The sequence below is a fragment of the Acanthopagrus latus genome, chromosome 7, assembly GCF_904848185.1.
Source record: "Acanthopagrus latus isolate v.2019 chromosome 7, fAcaLat1.1, whole genome shotgun sequence".
NCBI lineage: Eukaryota > Metazoa > Chordata > Actinopteri > Spariformes > Sparidae > Acanthopagrus > Acanthopagrus latus.
In genome coordinates, this window is record NC_051045.1 from 20,309,525 (window position 1) to 20,330,532 (window position 21,008).

At 39.3% G+C, this 21,008-nt stretch overlaps 1 protein-coding gene across 13 annotated transcripts; it reads right to left on the bottom strand.

Annotated features, from left to right (window-relative positions):
• Positions 1-1,063: 1,063 nt before the first annotated feature.
• On the bottom strand, positions 1,064-20,315 carry LOC119022447. Of its 13 annotated transcripts, XM_037103350.1 has the most exons (18): positions 20,095-20,314; positions 19,493-19,653; positions 16,406-16,456; positions 16,031-16,135; positions 15,764-15,868; positions 15,497-15,601; positions 15,230-15,334; positions 14,965-15,069; positions 14,709-14,813; positions 14,230-14,298; positions 13,786-13,844; positions 12,678-13,292; positions 11,611-12,348; positions 8,658-10,449; positions 6,352-6,528; positions 5,734-5,907; positions 2,814-2,860; positions 1,064-2,430 (listed from the first exon to the last, which is right to left on the bottom strand). In XM_037103350.1, the coding sequence occupies exons 3-18, from the start codon at positions 16,453-16,455 to the stop codon at positions 1,895-1,897; spliced, it is 4,887 nt and encodes a 1,628-aa protein (XP_036959245.1). In that variant the 5' UTR covers position 16,456; positions 19,493-19,653; positions 20,095-20,314; the 3' UTR covers positions 1,064-1,894. The 13 variants fall into 13 exon arrangements, with proteins under 13 accessions (XP_036959245.1, XP_036959247.1, XP_036959244.1 ...); XM_037103352.1 differs by lacking the exon at positions 19,493-19,653 and having other exon boundaries at positions 20,095-20,315; XM_037103349.1 differs by lacking the exon at positions 20,095-20,314 and having other exon boundaries at positions 19,493-20,067.
• Between the last annotated feature and the right edge of the window lie 693 nt (positions 20,316-21,008).

Below are 21,008 nucleotides of genomic sequence, written 5' to 3' on the forward strand. Positions count from 1 at the left end.
CTCACATCTGTGTGTGTGTGTGTGTGTGTGTGTGAGTGTGTAACAAAACACATAACACTTTTTCCTTGGGATCAAGATGGAAGGAAAAGAAAAGAAATCCCATCTGACAGCTGCTTGACTGTTCTGAGAAAGACATGGAGACACAAACAAGGATGCACTGAAATGGTCATATCAAGCTGCAAGCAAGACTCTTGTCACATCTATGACACAACAACAAAAAGCAGTGCTCACTTAAAGCGGTGTGGATTTTGGGAAGTGATGGACACAATGTTTGAAGGCAAACAAAAAGAGGAAATATTCAACTATGTATTTCAATTTATGTCAAAATGGAAATGACATTTTATTTTAGTTCATGTTGTTGTTGTCCTTTTGAATGAAAAGGACATTTTGTTTTGAATATTACAGTACTATTGCATGTCACCTGACCGACCTCAATACATGGACATTTGAGTCATTGAAAACAATTTTTGTGGCCCGTTAAGATGTGTATTTGAGTACCCCTGGTCTAGAGAGTGCCCAGCAATCATCAGGATTTTTATTAACAGAATGATTGGCATCTTTCACAGCCGACTTTTGAGCAGGTGCAGTCTTAACACCAGAGATGGACAATTAAAGTAGATATTCAGAAGTAAGTATCAGTTACAAAATTCCAATTTTTATTAATAATATTGGAAATTCAGCATAAAAACACTGTCCACCATGAAAACAGGAAATTCTGTTATAAAAAGACAAGACATGTGGAAAAACCCACTTTGTTCAATACAGTAAGTAAGTGAAATATTTTGTTCTTCATGAGAACTCTTTTTCTTCACTAACATGGGAAGCATATTAAATGTTCAGTGTGAGCACAAGGAATGATAACAGCAAACAAAGATTGCACATATGGGCATGTGACTAATGTTTTAAGACAGATGTATTTCTAATGGTTCCGTTTTAGTCTTATAGATAGATTTCATTTTTTAAATGTATAAACAAAAGAAAACAAAAAATATAAAAATATATAATATATAACACACACACACACACATATATATATATATACAGTACACAGATACACATTCAGTTAAATTAAAAAATAAGCTTTATTTATGTTATCTGTTCACAGCAACACGAATGACAGTAAACTGCAACTTTTCAATATCTCTGCATCAGGAGTACATTAGTTGACATATTGCAATCTTAAGTCTCTTCAATATAAAAAGACGTGTTAAAGTAGACCAGCAGGTGACTCTGATCACATTATGGCAGGAGTACAGTGGTTCCCTGCTAACAGACTGTGGGTTAGCATACAGATGTATATTCTGTGACATTTTCAATTAAAACCAACTTTAATGTGTTTTAACATAAAATACAACCTTTGTTAGCTCCTGCCTGTCAACGTGTGCTCATAGCTCTGCAGCATGTTTGTCCCTACAGCTCCGACACTTTTAAGGAACTTTACTTTCATCAATTCAGTCAACAAATTCATAGAGTAATAAACATAAAGCGTATTCAGAATCTTAAAGCTCACAAAAAACATCTTGCCAAGGAGGACTATCTGTGGAGGTAGGTGTTCTCTGCAGTACAGGACATACAAGTAAAATAATAAAAACGTATTATTAAGTCAGGATAGTTAACTAAATCAAAAACAGGTCAAGTTTGTATCTAACATTTTTACAAAGATGTGTAATCATTTTCTTCAGCACATTTGTAACTTAATGACGAGATTTTGCTTTCCCTCCATTTCTTCCTTCACTGTGTTAACATACTGACTTACAGCTAACAACAGCATCTTTTCAATATGTTTAACATTGTGGCGTTGAAATGATGCAGGTAAGCTTGTGCTCGCTTTAAAAAATATCAGTCGGTGCGTCCAGTGATCACTACATTACACTTTTCCTTGAAGCAAAGGGGTTCAGTCAATCTCACACAAAGTCACAGAGCCATTCTTAAACCAGAAGCCTGTGAAGAGTGGCTCTGTGAATTTAGCCTTGAAAGTGTGTATGAGGCTCAGCTCTCCTGATGTGACACTGTAATATTTCAGAGTACCACCTTCCCAATCCAGAAGCAATGCTATCTTTTTGCATTGGGGCACTTCTATATATTTTGGTTTACCTTTTTGCTTCCCATGCAAAGGAAGCCATCCTTTCTTAAGGCAGAGCAGACTCCAGGACTTGTCATTGCATCCTAGTCCACCACTACTGTCCCATTTTCGACTCACTCCTCTATACGCCACTGCGATGCCAACCTCTCCTTTCCACTCCACCTCCCAGTAGCAGAGGCCTTTCAGGCCCTCCTCACAAAACACCTGACTCCTCTTAAACCTGTCTTCATTTTCAGGTCGCGCCACCTTCTCCTTCACCTTCTTTATGGTTTTCACTGTCCTGTTTCCTTCAGACAGGACAAGTCTCTTGCTTGCTGTGTTTTCATCAAACTTCAGATCTGCACCATCTGATAGAGAAACAAAACAAAACAAATAACACATATTCTATTGTGTAAATGTATGTGTTTACTGTTTTATATGCAATTCAAAGACAATCAAAGTAATAAAAACGTTTTTTAAATGAAATCAAAACAAAATCGATTCAAGATTAAATCTCGAAAAAAGTAAAATTGTTGAATTGTTTGTAATTTTGAATTAGATTTGAAACTTTTCATTATCTTACAAATATAATGAGCATGTACTGTAACAAATATCTAAAGGTAAAAAAGTACATACATGATAACCTGGGCTACCAGAGGAGTTTGGGAATGGATGCATTAATTTTTAAATTAATCAGGCAACAGCTTCATATCTAAGGCTTGATGTTGGAAATAAAAAAAAATAGACTCACACTTCCTCAGGCCTGGCTTTAACCGATGCTCTCCACTGTGGTCGAAGCTGTACAAGATGAATAAAAGTATTGTCACAAACACATGTAAACCGTCAGCTTCAATGTGACAAGAAGACAAGACAAGAAGTAAGTGCATTTGATAAGGACAGAGTTCATACAGCAGAACATTAGGCCTGTCACATGAGTCCCATTTATACCTGCTATTACTGAATGTTGTTATCTCGATTCTGCCTGCACTGTGACAGGATTAACTGAGTGGGGCTGGTGTTCATGTCAACAAACATGTCATGTAACAGGTACATGAACCATGAAGCAGGATTTGGGGTCAGCGGGGTAATTTAGGGGTTAACCCTCTAGTTTCAGGGTTACAACAGTGGTTCACCTCTTACTAGAGTGCATCACCATCATAACTTGTGCAGCACATCTTATTTGCTCAGGAGTAGATTATGTTGGAGTTAACATCAATACGTTTCGAAACACGGCTAATCATGGCCAACCCCTTGGAAATTGCATCACCATTTGTAAAAGATCCTGAGGAGCTCGATGTCAGATCATGAGATTGTTTCCCAGGAGGACTACAGAGTTCAGAAACTGGCAAGAGATGTAACGATTACTCGAGTAACTTGAATAATTCGATTACAAAAAATGGTAGAAGCAAAATCTCTGCCTTGAGGCTTTGTTTAATTCCAATCACCCGTGTTATGTGGCCTGCTTAGCTCAGGGATAATTTTTCCACACAGACTGTTATTGCGGACACACACACACCACTACGTTCAGAAGTGAGTTGGCGCGGTGGTGGAGAGCCAAGAAACTGTCTGGAAAAAGACAGAGAATATCTAAACTTTGGGATGCAGTGTGTCTACTGCAAATCAGAACTGGCGCACCACAACAGCACGTCAACAATGAATTCAACATCTGAACTTGAAGAATCCAGCTGTTAACACCAGCTCAGCAAGCGTCGCCGACACAAGCAGGGTTTCCCCCAGAAAACTTGCAATGCCCGGTGATAAGTTGGAAGGGCAGCCCAACGGCAGTGAAACATGTTTTTCTTTGTGACAGGGGCCTGACACAGACCAGCAGCTGACAGATGGCAGTGCCCTATCGGCAACAGATTCATGATGTAGAAGATTTTGGAGTGGCTCCATACTGCCTTGCATTAAATGAGAGTTAAAAGTTAATTGGGGAGCAATTATGTGCTTTAGGAGCCAGTAAACGCATTTAAAACCACCAGCTATGGCTTCATGCTCCCTATTAATCACTGACTGGAATGCTACAAGCCTACATCATAACAGTGCAAACTAACTATTGGATATTCTATAATAGATATTTCATTATAACCAGTGACATATTTACATTTGAAACATTTGAAATGCTTGTGGCCATATAGATGCTGTTGGATGGTGGAGAGACCCAACATGAGCGTTTAGTACATCTTGCCTTTAAGTAGTGCAAAGTAGGGCTTCAACAAAAACGTTGTGGCTTGTGTTGATATCAGGAACCTGAGACAGCGCAACATGCTTTGATTTCTTGTAGAAAGTATGACCACCAAAGACAAGATCTACTCAGAGAACTGTAAGAAATTGGCTTGGAAGTTCAGAAGTATCTCTGAAAAGTATTTTAGAAGTACGGTCGAGTAGGAGGGGAAAACGCTGTTTTTTTCAAATTCTTAAAAGACACTGGTCTATGTAGCAGGATATAGTGCACTACAGTTCTAGTCCCACAGATGGCAGCAACTTTTGAAAGCCAACTGCCGTAAAACCCCAAAGAAGAAGAAGAACCACTAAACCACTTACTATTGTTAATATTTTCATGTATTGCAAAGCAAACAACATAAAACTTACCATAACTGGTCAGGTACAGTCACCCACTGTACAAACTAATTATAATTAAATCCACTGATTTCGTTTCCCATCTCGGCACGAAGAAGGCTGCTCTGCCACTGCAGCAGACGACAAGCTAACATCCATGCTACATCCACGCTAGCTGCCTCATTGACTCGTGGCTCAGCCAACATCGCGCTGCTGCACACCTGGTCAACAGGTGAACCAGCGGGTTCAATGTCTCTGCCTTTGTTCGTCCAACTTTGGAAGATTGTTGCCTTTTTCTTTGTGACATCCTGTTATGTTCAATCACAAGTAGCCTAGTTAGCATGTAGTGACAGCAGCAGTGGTTTGTGGGGCGTTAGGTGATGAAAAGACACCTGACCTCAGACCCGCCATGTGTTCTTGTGTTGACCATAAGATGTCGTTATTTAAATAAATAAACAATGCTTAGCCTGGCAGTGGGAAATTTAAGCCTGCACAAGGTAACGGAAACATTGATGTTAGCTCATTTAACGTAGCCTACCATCGCTAGTTAGAAAGAATGGTATTTGTGGAGGTTGTAGCCTGATGTCGGTATGATTAGATATCATGTTAAGATGTGGAAACTAATTTGTGTTAAATTGCAAGAGAGTATTAGCCTACACCAAATAACTCCACACACACAAGGACAGCAATGCTATTGATGGGCATAACTCACTGTTGAATGACTTTTTGCATGGGACAACCTGCTAGCTACTAGCTTTTTCCTTGCTTGTACTTGATATGAGAGGTGGGAGTTGGTTGACTGTCAGCTTGTTGGATAGATTTCTTTCTTAAGAATGTGGCCACACTGTAAAGATTGCATTAGTGTGTTCAGTGCACATTTATATTGTGCATTGACATGCATTTTTCTTTATCCAGATAAATCAGTTTCCATTGAGGCCCCTGGTTTTGCACAGTTTCTCTTATCAACATCAAGGTGATCTGTGAGTTTTGGTAACTAGCCTGCTAGCTAATAAGATAAAACATTGAGTTTAGATTTTACCTTAGTGTAGATGTACTGTCATTATGAAAACCAGCAAACAAATTCATATAAACACACTGACATATTAACATACCAGATTTGCAGGCTCATATTTCGATAAGGAGCTGTAGCAGAGAGTGTCGTCACCCCATTGACTCCTGGGTGATTGTAGCTCAGATCCAGCTGTTTCAGGGAGCAGGTCGCTTTGGACTCAAGAGCTTCAGCCAGGAATGAGCAGCCGTTCTCTGACACCTGACAACCAGACAACCTGCAGACCACACAAATACATTTACTATGGTCACTTCATGAATGTAAATTATATTATACTTTCTGGTGACTGCCTTTATCTTACTCGGTACAAAAGATTGTTTTTTATGTGAAAAATAGTTGTTGTCATTACAGGCTCATTAACAATCTCAAATATTGTGGGTGTTAGCCTTATCCTGGCTATGGTGGGGGCAGGGATGAGGATACTCTTTTATAAGGAGCCAAAGTGAAACCTGATCCCAGGTCCTGTTCCAGAGGTAAATCTCCTGAACCTTAGCAAGTTAACTACATAGACACAAGGACGACTTCTCACTTGCGTTATTTGGAGTTTTTTATTCTGTTCTGAAGACGCAAATTTACTTTCACAAAACGTTTGCTGCTCTGCTTAACTCTCTTATGTACATATCATGAATACATATATACAGTAAATGTAATGCACACTTACTTGAGAACCTCCAGTTTGCAGTGTAGACTCTTCAGGCCATCAGCAAGTTTCTCCACACCTGAATCCAGCAGATCGTTATGACTCAGGTCCAGCACCGTGAGATTAGAGGATGCTGAGCTGAGGACGGAGGACGTCAGACCTCTGCAGGATTCTTCAGAGAGCTCACACCAGCTCAGCCTGTGGAAATATTTGTAACATAAAATCTGAAAAATCTAAACACACCAATCTGTCTGGATTCAGAAGTTTTTGCTCAGAACTGGTTCACATTCTGTATATTTGTCTGACAGAACGCAGAGAGTACAGTACACAGCACTGATAGTGTCAAAAGAACCTCTGTTAGGATAAATAAGGGAGTGCCACGTGGCTCTGTGCTGGGTTGTTTACTATTAATCATGGATGTCATGATTTCGTTTCTAAAAATTGAAAAAACTGATTGAAATGAGTGTTCAGTTTTGACTATCGCATTCAAATGCAGTATCAACAAATCTAGTTGCTCTGGACACGTTTGAGACACCAAACTTTGTAACTAATTGGTATTCTTAGTCTTTGACACTTTGTGTTGAATATTTTTTAAATTTGTCTAAGCCTAACCTGCAAGTAGCATAAGGATAAAACTAAACTGCTATATTTAACAACAGCTTGTTAAATAAACCAATCTACTGAAAAAAGAATTTTAAAAATGTAAATGACAGTTTCAGGGTATAAAAATCTAAGTCTACAGTTTTTTAAAATCGTTAATCAAATTGAATTGTGACCTTAAAAGTTAAAGTAAGGGCGCCGCTTAGCTTGGTTGGTAGCGTGCGACCCATGTGCCGAGGCTCTGCAGCGGACCGGGGTTTGACTCCCGGCCCGGGTCCCTTTGCTGCGTGTCACTCCCCCTCTCTTACCCTGTTTCCTGTCACACTCTTCAAGCTGTACTATTAATAAAGCCAGAAAAGGCCAAAAAAAAAGAAAGAAAAAAAAGTGACAGTAAAATTGTGTCATGATTTGGAGCATTGTGACACTCCTACTATTTACACATATATTATTCGATAGTATTATTCCAACACAGACATCCGGCTCTATCTTACACTTGCAAGTGCAAGTGTCATTGTTAGTTTCAGACCTAAACAGTTTTCCTGCCTAGCACCCAAGTTGTGTAAATATTAAATGTACATTCGTCCACCTCTGCGCCCCTGGGTGTGCTGGTCTTAAAATGAGGTGTGGTCAGGTGCACTGATGGCAGATCTCTATCATGGGGAAGAAAAACTTTACAGCACCATTGGCCAACAGAAAACTGGTCTGCAGTCAAATACGCAGTCATTTTCCTAGACACATTATTCAGATAAGTAAAGTGTGCCTACACTGGCAGCCTCACAAGAACTTACACTCTATTTTACAATTAGAGATGCTGCTTTCAGTCGTTTGAAACATTTCTATGTGTGCAGTAATGTCATTGTAACAAATAATCTTCTGAATTAAATTTCTCCATCTTTCTAAGTGAAGCACAGGTTCCAGGCCCCACAGTAAATACAAGTGACCCTGTTTATTAGCTCCAGTTTGCTCAATGTATTGGTGCATAAATACTTTAAGGCTCTTAAAAGGGAATGCTAGATAACACCCTGAATGGTTTAATTTATGTTACACCCAAAACGCACCCATGACTAATGAAGAGTCTAAATATGCTTTACACTCTGCTTCAGACCTTGTGCCCATACCCTGCCATTTAACAGAACACACTTGCACCATGAGCTTTAGACTAAACTCCATAGACCATTTAAACAGGGCCCATGCAATCCCCCTTTTTATGCGGATGACTTGTATTCTTTTGACTACTCTTCAATACATGTTAAGATTACAATCTGCCCTACAAGTTCTGCAGACATATCTGCATTATCTCAAACGTGTAATGAATGTTGATTACAAAAAATATGTTTTATTTTTAAGTTTGAATCTCTTTACCATCCATGGGTTTAATGGTACTGCAATTGAAGTGCTGTAACCTTATAAATACAGGAGAAAGACTGCTTTTAGTGTAAGTGCTGCAGTCTCTTTGATTCTATTGCAACGTGACTTTAAACTGACTTCTCTGGTGTCACTTGGATGCTTTGGGTCTTTACTAAATTACTCTTCAGCATTGGCCTTTAACTGTTTTAACTGACATGTTTGTTGTTTTGTATGTTTGCAGCTCTATTTTGATCCAGTCTGTTTGCTTGATGTCTCTGCTCATGTTCAGCATCATTGAAACTACTCTGGTCCCCACTAACAACGAGAAGAGATCTATGTTCTGTCATTTTTTAGAGAGCACCACTTTTGAAAGTACTTACAAAGCAGTGTTGGAGACTTTGACCACTGGCAACATTCCTAGAAGAACTTTCTCTGATTTCAGGTATTTTTTCAGATCAAACACATCAAGCTCCTCATCTGATGTCAGCAGCACAAAAGTCAGAGCCGACCACTCGGTGGTGGAGAAAGTTTCAAATCCGACTGTTTCAGAGCGCAGGTACTCTTTGACTTCTTCCACCAGAGACTGATCATTCAGCTCATTCAGACAGTGGAAGAGATTGAACTTTTTATCAGCGTCACTGTTCTCTTCCTTAATCTTTCCTTTGATGTACTCAATAGTTTCCTTGTTGATCTCTTTGTTATTTTCTTTCTCTTTCAGCAGCTCTTGCAGTAGTTTCTGGTTAGTCTCCAGGGAGAGGCCTAGCAGGAAGCGGAGAAACAGATCCCAGTCTCCATGTTTGCTCGCCAAAGCCTTGTCAACTGCCGTCTTGTAGAAGTCTAAGTCTCCAACTTTTGAAGGGGGTTCGGTAAGCAGATTTTCATCTTTGTTATTGAATGTGTGAGAGACATAAAAAGCTGCTAGGAACTCTTGAATGCTCAGATGGACGAAGCAGAAGAGTTTCTGTTCGCTCACTCCGCAGCCTTCACGTTTGATCTGCGTGAATAATCCAGAGAAAACTGCAGCCTCAGTGATGTCAAGACCGCACGCTGTCAAGTCTTCTTCAGTGAAGAGAAGGTTTCCTCCCTTGAGGCTCTCGAAAGCCAGTTTCCCAAGAGAAATTATTGTTTCTTGGTTCTTTTGATTCCAGCATGAATCTGTCTCAGCCCTCTCACCTGTGTCATCTCCACCATACTTCACATTTGCCTGTCTGCATTGTAGCAAAAGGAAGTATATGTACATGTCAGTCAGAGACTTGGGCATCATTCCTTTTTGTTCTCTGTTCACAAAGTCCTCCAGGACTTTTGACGTGATCCAACAGAAGACAGGGATGTGACACATGATATAAATACTTCTTGACTGTTTCACATGTGACAACACTTCCTCAGCCAGCTCCTTGTCAGTGAATCTCTTCCTGAAGTACTCTTCCTTCTGATCATCACTGAATCCTCGCACCTCTGTAACCCGGTCAACTGTACTAGCAGGGATACGGTTGGATGCTGCAGGTCGCGAGGTGATCCAGATTTGAGCCTTAGAAAATAGATTTCCTTGGATGAGGTTTGTCAACAGAACATTCACTGAGGCTGCCTCTCCAACATCTGTGTGAGAGGTACTTGCACTGAAGTCAAGATCAAGTCGACATTCATCAAAACCATCCAGGACAATCAGGATTCTGTACTTGTCATAATCTGTTATTTCTGATGTCTTCATGCCTGGAAAAAAGATGCCTATAAGTTCCTCCAAGCTGAGATTTTCCTCTTTTTTCAAATTCAGCTCCCGGAATGAAAGAGGAAACATATAAAATATGTCCTCATTGCCCGAACCCTCAGCCCAGTCCAGCATGTACTTCATTGTAGCAAAGGACTTTCCAATGCCGGCCACTCCGATTGTTAGCACAGTTCTGATGGGTCTTTTATCTCCAGATGCTGGTTTGAAGATGTCCTGATATTTAATCAATGTTTCTTGTGTCTCTGGTTTGAACTTTGCATCTTGAACTTGTCTGGTCTCATGTTGTTCATTGACCTCTCCCCTCTCACCCTCTATGATGTAGAGATCTGTGTAGATCTCATTCAGAAGGGCAGAGGTTTTCTGCTTATCGATCCCCTCAGACACATGGGTGAACTGCTCCTTCAGCTGAGTTCTGAGTTTCTGTTGACTTGCAATGTCAGGCTTACCTGTGGGTAAACAATATTCAACGTTATTAAAACATAGTGTCAATTTAATGCTTTGGATGCAGTCAAGCAATTAAGTAAATCTAAACTGTAGCACCAAGGACTAAGTTGATGTTTTTTTTTGTAAATGGTTTGTTTAGCTACTACCGTTTTAGCTAATCCAACTAAAAGTCGAGCAACATTTTAAAAAATCAGCACAAAAAAAGGCAGAATATATGCATCATGACAGTGTAATTTATCCTTGCTTCGTTGTTGCTGTCCTTCCATAGACCATTTTTTGGCAACACTGATCAACTAGAACATTAAAAGGACTAACAAATAATGTGAAAAACATAGATTATCTCCTTACAATGTAATAATCTGCTGTGAAACCTCGGGTCCTGACATTCATGTGGATGCAACTTGACATGCAGCACCCACACACTATTGCAGACCAAGTACACCTCCTCATGGAAACAACATTCCTGGATAGTGGGGAACTCCCTAGGAGTACAATTTACTCTGCCACATTGCAAAAAATGGTGAGGAATGGCCTTGTGAACATGATGAAGAGCTCAAGGCATCAACCTGGATTCCACATGTCCAGGATCTCAACATGATCAAGCATTTGTGGAAGATGCTCAAAGAGGTCTGATCCACGGAGGTCCCACCTCACAACCCACTAGAAGGATCTGCTGCCAATGCACTGGTGCCAGACACCATGTGTCAATGGGTCAAGTCCAATCCACTGTGGAGCCTCAATGGATCGGACTGGTTCCGATAGATGGGTGATTGGAGTGGGATCTGGGAAATCTGGAGCACAGATTAACACTTAAAGCACTTTGCCATGGACCTTTTGCCATTCCTCAGCAGTTTGTGCTCTAGCCGATTCTAAAAAAAAACAAAAAAAAAAAACAAAAAAAGATTAAGAAACATGGCTGCTGTGAACACCAACTGAACACCAACATTATAAAAGGCCTTTATAGCATTCCAGTGCTGCACAACCTCCAACTAACAGCAGACACTTGGTTAAATTAAACACCTTTCTGACATACTGTCTATGTTAGACACTCCCCAATTTTTAACGGTTCTGTTATCATTTCACAGCAGTTTAGAGCATTTAAAGACCCTTGGATATGATTTCACCCTTATTTATGATTATCTCAATCCACACCATAAACTTACATCTTATTTCTGTCGTCCTGTCGACACATGCATCAGGCAGCTGTTTGGCAGCTGAAGGTTGGGAGGTTATCCAGAGTCGGGCAGAAGGAAACAGCTTCCCTCTGATGAGGTTTGTCAGTAGCACATTTACTGAAGCTGGCTGTCTGGGGTCAGTCAAGATGTTACTGTTGTCAAAGTCGAGAGGATGGTGATAATCATCCAGTCCATCCAAGACAAATACAACTTTGAACTGCTCATAGTTAGAAATCACACACTCCTTTGTTTCCTTGAAGTAATGCTCAAGAAGTCCCACCAAACTGACTGTTTCCTCTTTTATCTTACTGAGCTCAGAGAAGTTCAGTGGAAATAGCACTTCTTCATCAGCTTTGCTCCAAAGGGATGTTAGTGAACTGAAAACCCAAGTTAAAAATGATCCTTTGTCATTTTTAGCCCACTCTGTTTTGAATTTCTGTGCATGGAAGGATTTTCCAATTCCAGCTTCTCCGATAGTCAGCACAGTTCTGATTGTTTTTTTGTTTGTATCTCTGAAGATGTCAGATGTTGCGTTCACTCGTGTCACAGATTTTGCCACAGGATGTTGATTTTTCTCTCCATTATCAACCTCATTACTTTTCTCCTCTCTGATGATGTGTTCTGTGTTTTGTTGGTTTGGATGATCTTTGTTTTCAAATTCAGTGTTCTTAGGACAAAATCTTCTTCTCAGGGCTGATACCAGCTGCTGCCGTCGCTTCAATGTCTCTGGATAAACAGAACAAATTTCAGCCCATTACTGATGATGAGGAGTAGATGTAATTACCTTTAAGTCAGCTAAAGTAATTTATGATACAACACAGTGAACAACTTACACCACAACAAGAGTTTAAATTTACCAGTGTTAATAATTATCTCACTGTTGTTGAAACACATTGATATCCAATTAAATTCAGTTCAGTAATGGTTATAAAATCTGTAATAACATTGTCATATGTCATGGTTGCACCTTGTGCTATTTCCTAGACATGACTTTCAAATCTAACAGAAAGAGTGACACAGAGATATGAAAATAAATTATTGTTATTGTTTCATACCTCGACATTCTGTCTGTTTCTGAATATATTCAGAGGGAATCTTATCAACTCCTGAAGGTTGAGAGACGATCCAGAGACGAGCGGAGGGAAGCAACTTCCCCTTGATGAGGTTTGTTAGCAGCACATCCATCGAGGCTGGCGTGTCCATATCAGTCAGGTCCTGGTTGTTTTCAAAGTCTAGAGGAAGTTCACATTCTTCCAAACCATCAAGGACAAAAGCTATCTTACACTTGTCAAACTTCAAATTTTCTGGGAGTTTATCATCATTGAGGGAATCACGAAGCAGCTGTTTCATGCTTTGAACTTTTTTTCTTTCTGAATTCAGCTTACTGAACTTCAATGACACTATCAAGTCTATGTTCTTGTTGGACTTTCCTTCTGCCCAGTCTACCATGAACCTCCTGGTTTGGATTGTTTTACCAACATGAGGAACTCCTTTCATTAGCACTGTTCGCACTTTCTTATCTTTAAATAAATCATTATAGGTTTGTGCTTTGTGTTCCTCTCCTATCTCGTAGAGTTCTGTGTCAGGTTCAAGTTTTCTCAGTTCCTCTTCATGCTGACGGCGTATTGTTTTCTTCAGGTCTGCTGTCAGTTTGTGTTTGACATCTTTGCCTAAAGAAACAATAAAGACAATACAAGCAGAGCAGAATGCAGAAATTGCAATAAATGTCACATTCCTAAACATTTAAATGGCAGACATAAAAAAGTATTGTCACATGATGTTTCGCATTATACCTGAAATCAAAGCTGAGGGATTCAAAATGTATGAGGATAAAGAAATATCTCTGTGAGTTTAGTGTTAAAGTGTTAAATCTCCCTCTATTCCAGCAGTAACCACTGTTATAGTGTTTGGTCAGTAACCATGTCTCTCCTCCTCTTGCAATAATTTTCTGGTATCCCTGCTCACTTTATCCAGTCCTGTCTGCTTGTGAACACACAGAGAGCAGGATCCTCCTGTTTCACACTCTGTTTGTTGATTAGCACTCTACATGCATGTGGCGACATAAAGAGGAGAGCGGGGATGCTAACTGCAAAACAGACATGACCATGAAAACATTTACAGCAGCTCTAAGCTGATAAAAGTTTCTGTGTTGTTCATTCTTACCTTTGCTGGAGGTGTCCACACTGCTGTGCGGAGTGGTGTCTGGATTCAGATCGGGTGTGCTTCAACACAAACACAAAACACTTAAATACATTAGACACATTTACTCTACAAAGATTAACATAATTCATGTTCGATGGAAAATGCAACTCCCAGTCTTATATTTACATTTGGGGCATTTAGCTGACGCTTTTGTCCAAAGGGGTGCGGGAGTGGGAGTGAGTCAGGCCATGAGGGGTCAAGGTGAAGTCTGAACAAATGACTCTTGAGTCTTTCGGGGAAAATGGCAAGTGATTTGGCTGTCCTGACATTGGTTGGGAGTTTGTTTGTTCGTTCAACAGTTTGTCTCCACTGCTCTGCTCTCTCATTTCTTCCTCATATTGTTACTTCATCTTCTACGATCTCTAATAGAAACAATAGTATCAAAGTGTAAGGTGTTTGTCCTACCTTAGCTCCGATGTGAAGTCGAGAGGATCATCCTTGGGAGCGTTGGGAGGTCTTCTAGGCTCATCATGGCTTTAAAAGAAAATATTTGATAGATTTTGCAAAAACATCCTTCAACGTCTGGGAAACTTTTTAGCTTCAATGTGGAAACTGCAGTAATGACTGACTACTCCGATAAGTCATTCTTTCATTTTTTGTCACAAAGACCAAAACATCTTAACTGGGTTTGTCTTTATTGAAATGAACAGGTTCACCTTTGGACCTGTCACTTTTCATGGAAACACTGCTGAGTAAAGGAGAGACTGATCTGTCTTCTTCAAAGGGACTGTAAGACAGATTAGAATTAAAAACTTTTTTACAATTTCATCATCTTTATTATTGTTTTTGAGGTGGAGTTTCCTGTATTCCTGTCATTATTTCATCACACTCTCATCCATTTAGTCAGTCTGGATCAAACATCCAACATAATTTAAATATCTTACCTCAGTTCTCCCTTCCTGAAGTGGAGAGGTTCATCCTTGGACCTGTCACTTCTCATGGAAACATTGCTGTCAACAGGAGAGACTGGTCTGTCTTCTTCAAACGGCCTGTAAAACAGATTATAATAACCAATGTTTTAACACTTTGAACATCTTTATTGTTGAGGTCGAACTTCCAGTATTCCTGTCACTATTTCATTACACTCTCATCCATTTAGTTAGTCTGGATCAAACACCCAACATAACTATAATATCTTACCTTGGTTCTCCCTTCCTGAAGTGGAGAGGTTCATCCTTGGACCTGTCACTTCTCATGGAAACATTGCTGTCTACAGGAGAGACTGGTCTCTCTCCCTCAAACGGCCTTGAACACAGATTAATATGATACATTTTTGAACACAGTTTACATCTTTTTTTTTATTGTTTCTGAGGTGGAGTTTCCTGTATTCCTGTCACTATTTCATTACACCCTCATCCATTTAGTTAGTCTGGATCAAACATCGAACTTAACTATAATATCTCACCTCGGTTCTCCCTTCCTGAAGTGGAGAGGTTCATCCTTGGACCTGTCACTTCTCATGGAAACAAGGCTGTCTACAGGAGAGACTGGTCTGTCTTCTTCAAACGGCCTTGAACACAGATTAATATGATACATTTTTGAACATTGTTTACATCTTTTTTTTTTGTTTGTTTTTGAAGTGGAGTTTCCTGTATTCCTGTCATTATTTCATTACACTCTCATCCATTTAGTCATTCTGGATCAAACACCCAACATAACTATAATATCTTACCTTGGTTCTCCCTTCCTGAAGTGGAGAGGTTCATCCTTGGACCTGTCACTTCTCATGGAAACAAGGCTGTCTACAGGAGAGACTGGTCTGTCTTCTTCAAACGGCCTTGAACACAGATTAATATGATACATTTTTGAACACTGTTTACATCTTTTTTTTTTGTTTGTTTTTGAAGTGGAGTTTCCTGTATTCCTGTCACTATTTCATTACACCCTCATCCATTTAGTTAGTCTGGATCAAACATCGAACTTAACTATAATATCTCACCTCGGTTCTCCCTTCCTGAAGTGGAGAGGTTCATCCTTGGACCTGTCACTTCTCATGGAAACAAGGCTGTCTACAGGAGAGACTGGTCTGTCTTCTTCAAACGGCCTTGAACACAGATTAATATGATACATTTTTGAACATTGTTTACATCTTTTTTTTTTGTTTGTTTTTGAAGTGGAGTTTCCTGTATTCCTGTCATTATTTCATTACACTCTCATCCATTTAGTCATTCTGGATCAAACACCCAACATAACTATAATATCTTACCTTGGTTCTCCCTTCCTGAAGTGGAGAGGTTCATCCTTGGACCTGTCACTTCTCATGGAAACATTGCTGTCTACAGGAGAGACTGGTCTCTCTCCCTCAAACGGCCTTGAACACAGATTAATATGATACATTTTTAAACATTGTTTACATCTTTATTATTGTTTTTGAGGTGGAGTTTCTGGTATTTCTGTCACTAAAACTGTATTACCCAATCGGACCGTAAGACAGATTTATTATGTTTTAAAATTGACAAACCATAACACTTTTAACATCTTTAATGTTCATTTTGAACTTCAAGATAGTAACTACAGTTTAAGTTCTCCTTCACTGTGAACCTCTCTGTATCAAAGCACCAACATAACTAAAATATCTTACCCTGGATCACCTTGAACCCCGGGGCTGCTGGTCCTTATAGGTGTCGCCATCCTTGAACCACAAAAATGGAGATAATTAGGTCTTACAGTTCCATTTTCTCTAGCTGGAAACTCTTTCTTCTAGGGATGTAATGGTTACCGGTGTCACGGTAAACCACAGTGAAATTCCCGACAGTGAAGGTTACCGTTTAAGTTTTAATTACCATGGTAACCGCTGTGGTCAATAACCACGGTGTGGAAAACTCGTGAGATGCTTCCTAAGTCTCCCTACGCAGGTGAAGTGTGCAGTGTGTGCTTATTATGTAGTGAGGAAGACATGGTGGAGGGAGGACATGATAGTAGCGGCCCTCAAGGCATTTTTCCGCCTTCAGAAACCAAATCTGCAGTCTGGGCTTATTTTGGTTATTACCGGTATATGAATGCTCAGGGACAGCTGGACGAGGATGGCAGCCCTGTCTGCAGGAGCTGAGAAAAGAAAGTTGTTGCAAGGAGTGGCAACACATCCAATTTACGTGACCATCACCCTCAACTGTTAAGTTGAGTTGTCTCTGTCTAATTTGCTGTTGTCACTAATGTAAACTGACAAATAAGTGGTATAACTGAACGAAGTTGATCCGTGATTTGGCAAGTTATCTGAACGGCTTATTAATTTTAGATTTCACTTTTTAAAGTCGACCGAATAATTCCCCAAATACTGATGCAGAGCTGCAGTGAGGAGGATTTGAGACAAACACGTACTGGGTGGACTGAGTTAGTGAATACAAACTGACTGAGATGACTGACTTTCATCTCAGCTTCGTTCACCTGAGCAGCATCTACTTGTGACTCAGCAGCCATCTGACCAATCAGACTGACCGAGTCCCCTGACAACAGACGAGCAGGCAGACAGCCAATATATATATAAGTATTATCAGAAATACTTGTGGATTAATGTAGAATAGACTATAAAGAATAACATAAAATGGTGAATATAACAAGTGTTAAGATAGAGATAAGAGCTAAAATAGAGTATTCATAATTAATTTAACAATAATGCTTTTTGTTTTAATCTGAATGATGATCCTACCTGTTTCTAACAAAAGTGATATGATCTAAATTGTGAGTTTTTTTATCTGTTGGTTGCACCCTTAGTATTAAGTAACAATGACAGTAATAATTTTCTTAAATAATTTTCAATCAATTTTTTTCATAGAGAGGCTCTGGTGGCCAATCGAGTGCTACTGCCAGTACTCATGTACTCATTTTGCACCGTTTTGATACATTATTTTATACTTGTTTAATGATTTAGCAGTGTTTTGTTAAGGTTTTGGATCTGGGCTATTTCAATACATAATAAATCTATTTGAATATAAATCTTGGTGAAATTATTTCAATTTATCAGTTTATCAGTGTTTTTTCAACATTTTGAAGACATTTTAAAAATACCACGGTATACCGATAACCATGATAATATTGGTCACTATTAACTTGGTGACCTATTAACCGTTACATCCCTACTTTCTTCTGACTCTGTTGATTTAATTAGCTTCAATAACTCTTTTTGTGGAAACAACATGGACGCTATAAAGATGATGTGTCATCGTTACCACAACTCAGGAGCAAATCAATGTATATAAAATACTGTTCAGTTGGACTGATGTTAGATCTATTATATCTCATGTTTTTAGATTTAGTATTACCGCTGTATGCATGTGCACTCAAGTCCTTTTGTTGCTGTAGATGTTTAAGGTTCAGCTCATTTTAAGTAATGTATACACTGTTGGCTAGTTTCACCCACAGTAATCCGTGTGTTTGTAGTGTGGCTGTCCTGTGAGAACTGTGTGTCTGAAGAACAGCCTGTTTTCAGCCTTGTGACGATGCTGATATAAGAAGGTTTTTAGCTAAAGAAGGGGAGAATTTTCTCAAAACATGAATGAACACACATCCCTCAGTTTATCGTTCAAAAGAAACTCATCTAGAAATTCATGGCTTTCACTGGACAGGGAGGAGAGGAAAAAAAAATATTATATCAATTCTGAAAACTAACTAGTAACGCTAAGAGCTCTCAGACTAATGTAGGGGAGTACACAGTCAAATATTTGCCTCTGAGATGGAACTGAGGAGAAGCTTAAAATAGTATAAAATGGAAATATTCGAGTAAAATGAATAAGCATATTATGTAGTAGGGATCGACCGATTATCGGTCGGGCCGATGATGTGATTGAAATTGGTAGAATTTGGGAATCTGCCTACCACTGTGGCCAGTGGTTCAAAACGTTCATTTCCCACCCTATTCTCATATCAGCATTGATCAATTAAAGTTTCATGTTGCTGCTTTCATATCAGATCCAGATGAGGTGCCTGGGAAAGACAGTGAGGATGAGGCAGGGAGGAGCACTGGGCTGCAGGTGGGTTAAAGGCTCTGTATCAAGGATTAGGTGAATCATGTTTATCAGTAATGAGGTTAAGAAGTTAACATGATAAGAAGTGAACACAGTTTGATCCAAAACTCATTCTTAACTGTCACATACTGTATTGTATATTAATTGAATTATTCATCATTTTCAAGGTGAAAAATGAAAAATAAATGTTTTCTAATCAGTAACATTGACCAAAGCTACCCTCTGTTTTCATATAAGATGCAAGCTGAGGAGAGACCTGAGGGAGCAGGCACAGGCAGAGAGGTGCAGGCAGACACAGTATATATAATTATATTATCAGTATAATTAATAGTTAATATAAAATGTATATGTCATATTCTGATAAATATTTCATATGTTGTGATTGAAGTTACAAATGGAACATCATCTTTTGATAGTTCCATAAATAATGTGCTATAGATCTATCAGTCCTATAGCTTTTATCCCACAGCACGTGATGTTCAGTAGGTTTGTAGGTTAAATTTGCACAGAGGAAGACAATTTTTTCTCGTGTATATTTACGGACAGAATTTAAAACTAAGCATGATAGCCATGTTCATCATGATGTGTTGTTTTTAGGTAGCTGGGAATGTGATTAAAAGCATGTAGAAATGTATAAAATGATATTCACTTTTTTGTGTCCCCCCACTTTTCAAACCAATTTTACGCCCTTGCTCCTACTTACTTACTTCAGTGTTGAAGAGGCTTCAGCGTGCTCCTCAGGCGTGTCGATTCTACAATAGATTGACCTGTTTTCTCATTTCCAGTGAGTAGTAAGGCAGTCCCGCTCCACACTGACTCATGTCAGCATCTTCTCGGTCCCCAGATCGACTAATTACCGGACAAATACCTTAACACAGATATTCTTTACATTTTTTTCTCGACAGTAATGACTTTGGGCCTTCAAATCCAGCCGTCATGTCACCAACCATAGTAAAATAATGCATTCAGTTCCTCCTACTTACAGATCGGCCTATCAGCAAATCTTATCACAGTCTGGGAGTGATATCTCACATGTTATTTCAAAGTCATTGTAAGTTAGTGGTAAATGATTAACGTCAGTATAACTGTAACATGTGGACCTTGACCTTGATGTGAGCTTGATATGGTGTGATCAGAAATAAATACCTGAGAGCCATTAGCCCAAAGGCTTGTATCAAAATTATGCTATACGACAAATGTATGAGGCGCGTGGTTAATAACGGGCCAACATGATGGCAAGTTATTATATCAGAAACCAATTAAAATACGTGATTAAGTACCAGTCATCATATTTTCTTGTCAATCTTACCTGTACAGATGACGTTAAAATCCTTCCATCATTTGTTATTCACACAGTTCTTCTCTCAGACGCAGATGTTTTATTCTGCCTGCGGTGTCCTTCCTTCCTGCAGAGCTGACAGCTACACTTTCACTTTCACTTTCACTCAGCTGCAACCCCCTCCCCTCTGAGAGCTACCGAACATCATCCACTGATTATTTAAGGAAATAAATCGTTAATACCTATGAGATACACAGGTTCTGTAGAAGTGCGTATGTAATTTGTGCTTATTTCATTATTGTCCTTCTCCTCATGTTCTTGTCGTCAGTTACAGCCTGTGTGGTACTTTTTAACCGCAATTTTTAAAAAGGTCTTTGACCAATCACAAGCTGCGTTTCTGGGAGGTGACCCATGTAGCTGAGCCAATCCCTGATCCTCAAACATGATTGGCAGTGACTGTGCCCAGTGGATGCCCAGGGATGCTGAGCTCCAAAGATGAAATACATTTGAAGATAGTGATCCGCAGTGTGTCAGAAAGCTGTTGCAGCATGCAGCCATGATCTCTACAATGAAAACATGAATGGTCACATTGAAACAAATTGTGAATAGATTCATATGTCTGTACTTCTGACCTGGGCTGCAGCTTTGGTGACAACAACTACGCATTAATAGTTATTTTGTGATCGGAAATGAACGGAATATTGAATTCATTTTGTTGTATTACTGTTCTGTACCTTTTACATCTAATTACAGCACACATGTTAAGTTAGCACAATATTTGGTGAAAAACAACAAACACACAAAGTACCCATACGTTACTCGCTTTGACAAGTGTTATATTTATTTTAAAAATTACATAGAAAGTGATCAAAGCAACATATAATAGGGAAAATGTGTTAATCTTGTCATAAATCATATTCAAATTCACTGCTCTTCCTTAAGTC

What these genes read in the sequence shown, in the direction of transcription:
- LOC119022447 (XM_037103352.1), bottom strand. Translation starts at nt 16,455, where the DNA reads ATGGCGACACCTATAAGGACCAGCAGCCCCGGGGTTCAAGGTGATCCA. An exon ending in GGGGTTCAAGGTGATCCAGG is followed by an intron (nt 16,136 to 16,405) that starts GTAAGATATTTT and finishes TCTGTGTTCAAG; the next exon opens with GCCGTTTGAGGGAGAGAGAC. An exon ending in TTCAGGAAGGGAGAACTGAG is followed by an intron (nt 14,299 to 14,708) that starts GTAAGATATTTA and finishes TTTCTTTTAAAG; the next exon opens with CCATGATGAGCCTAGAAGAC.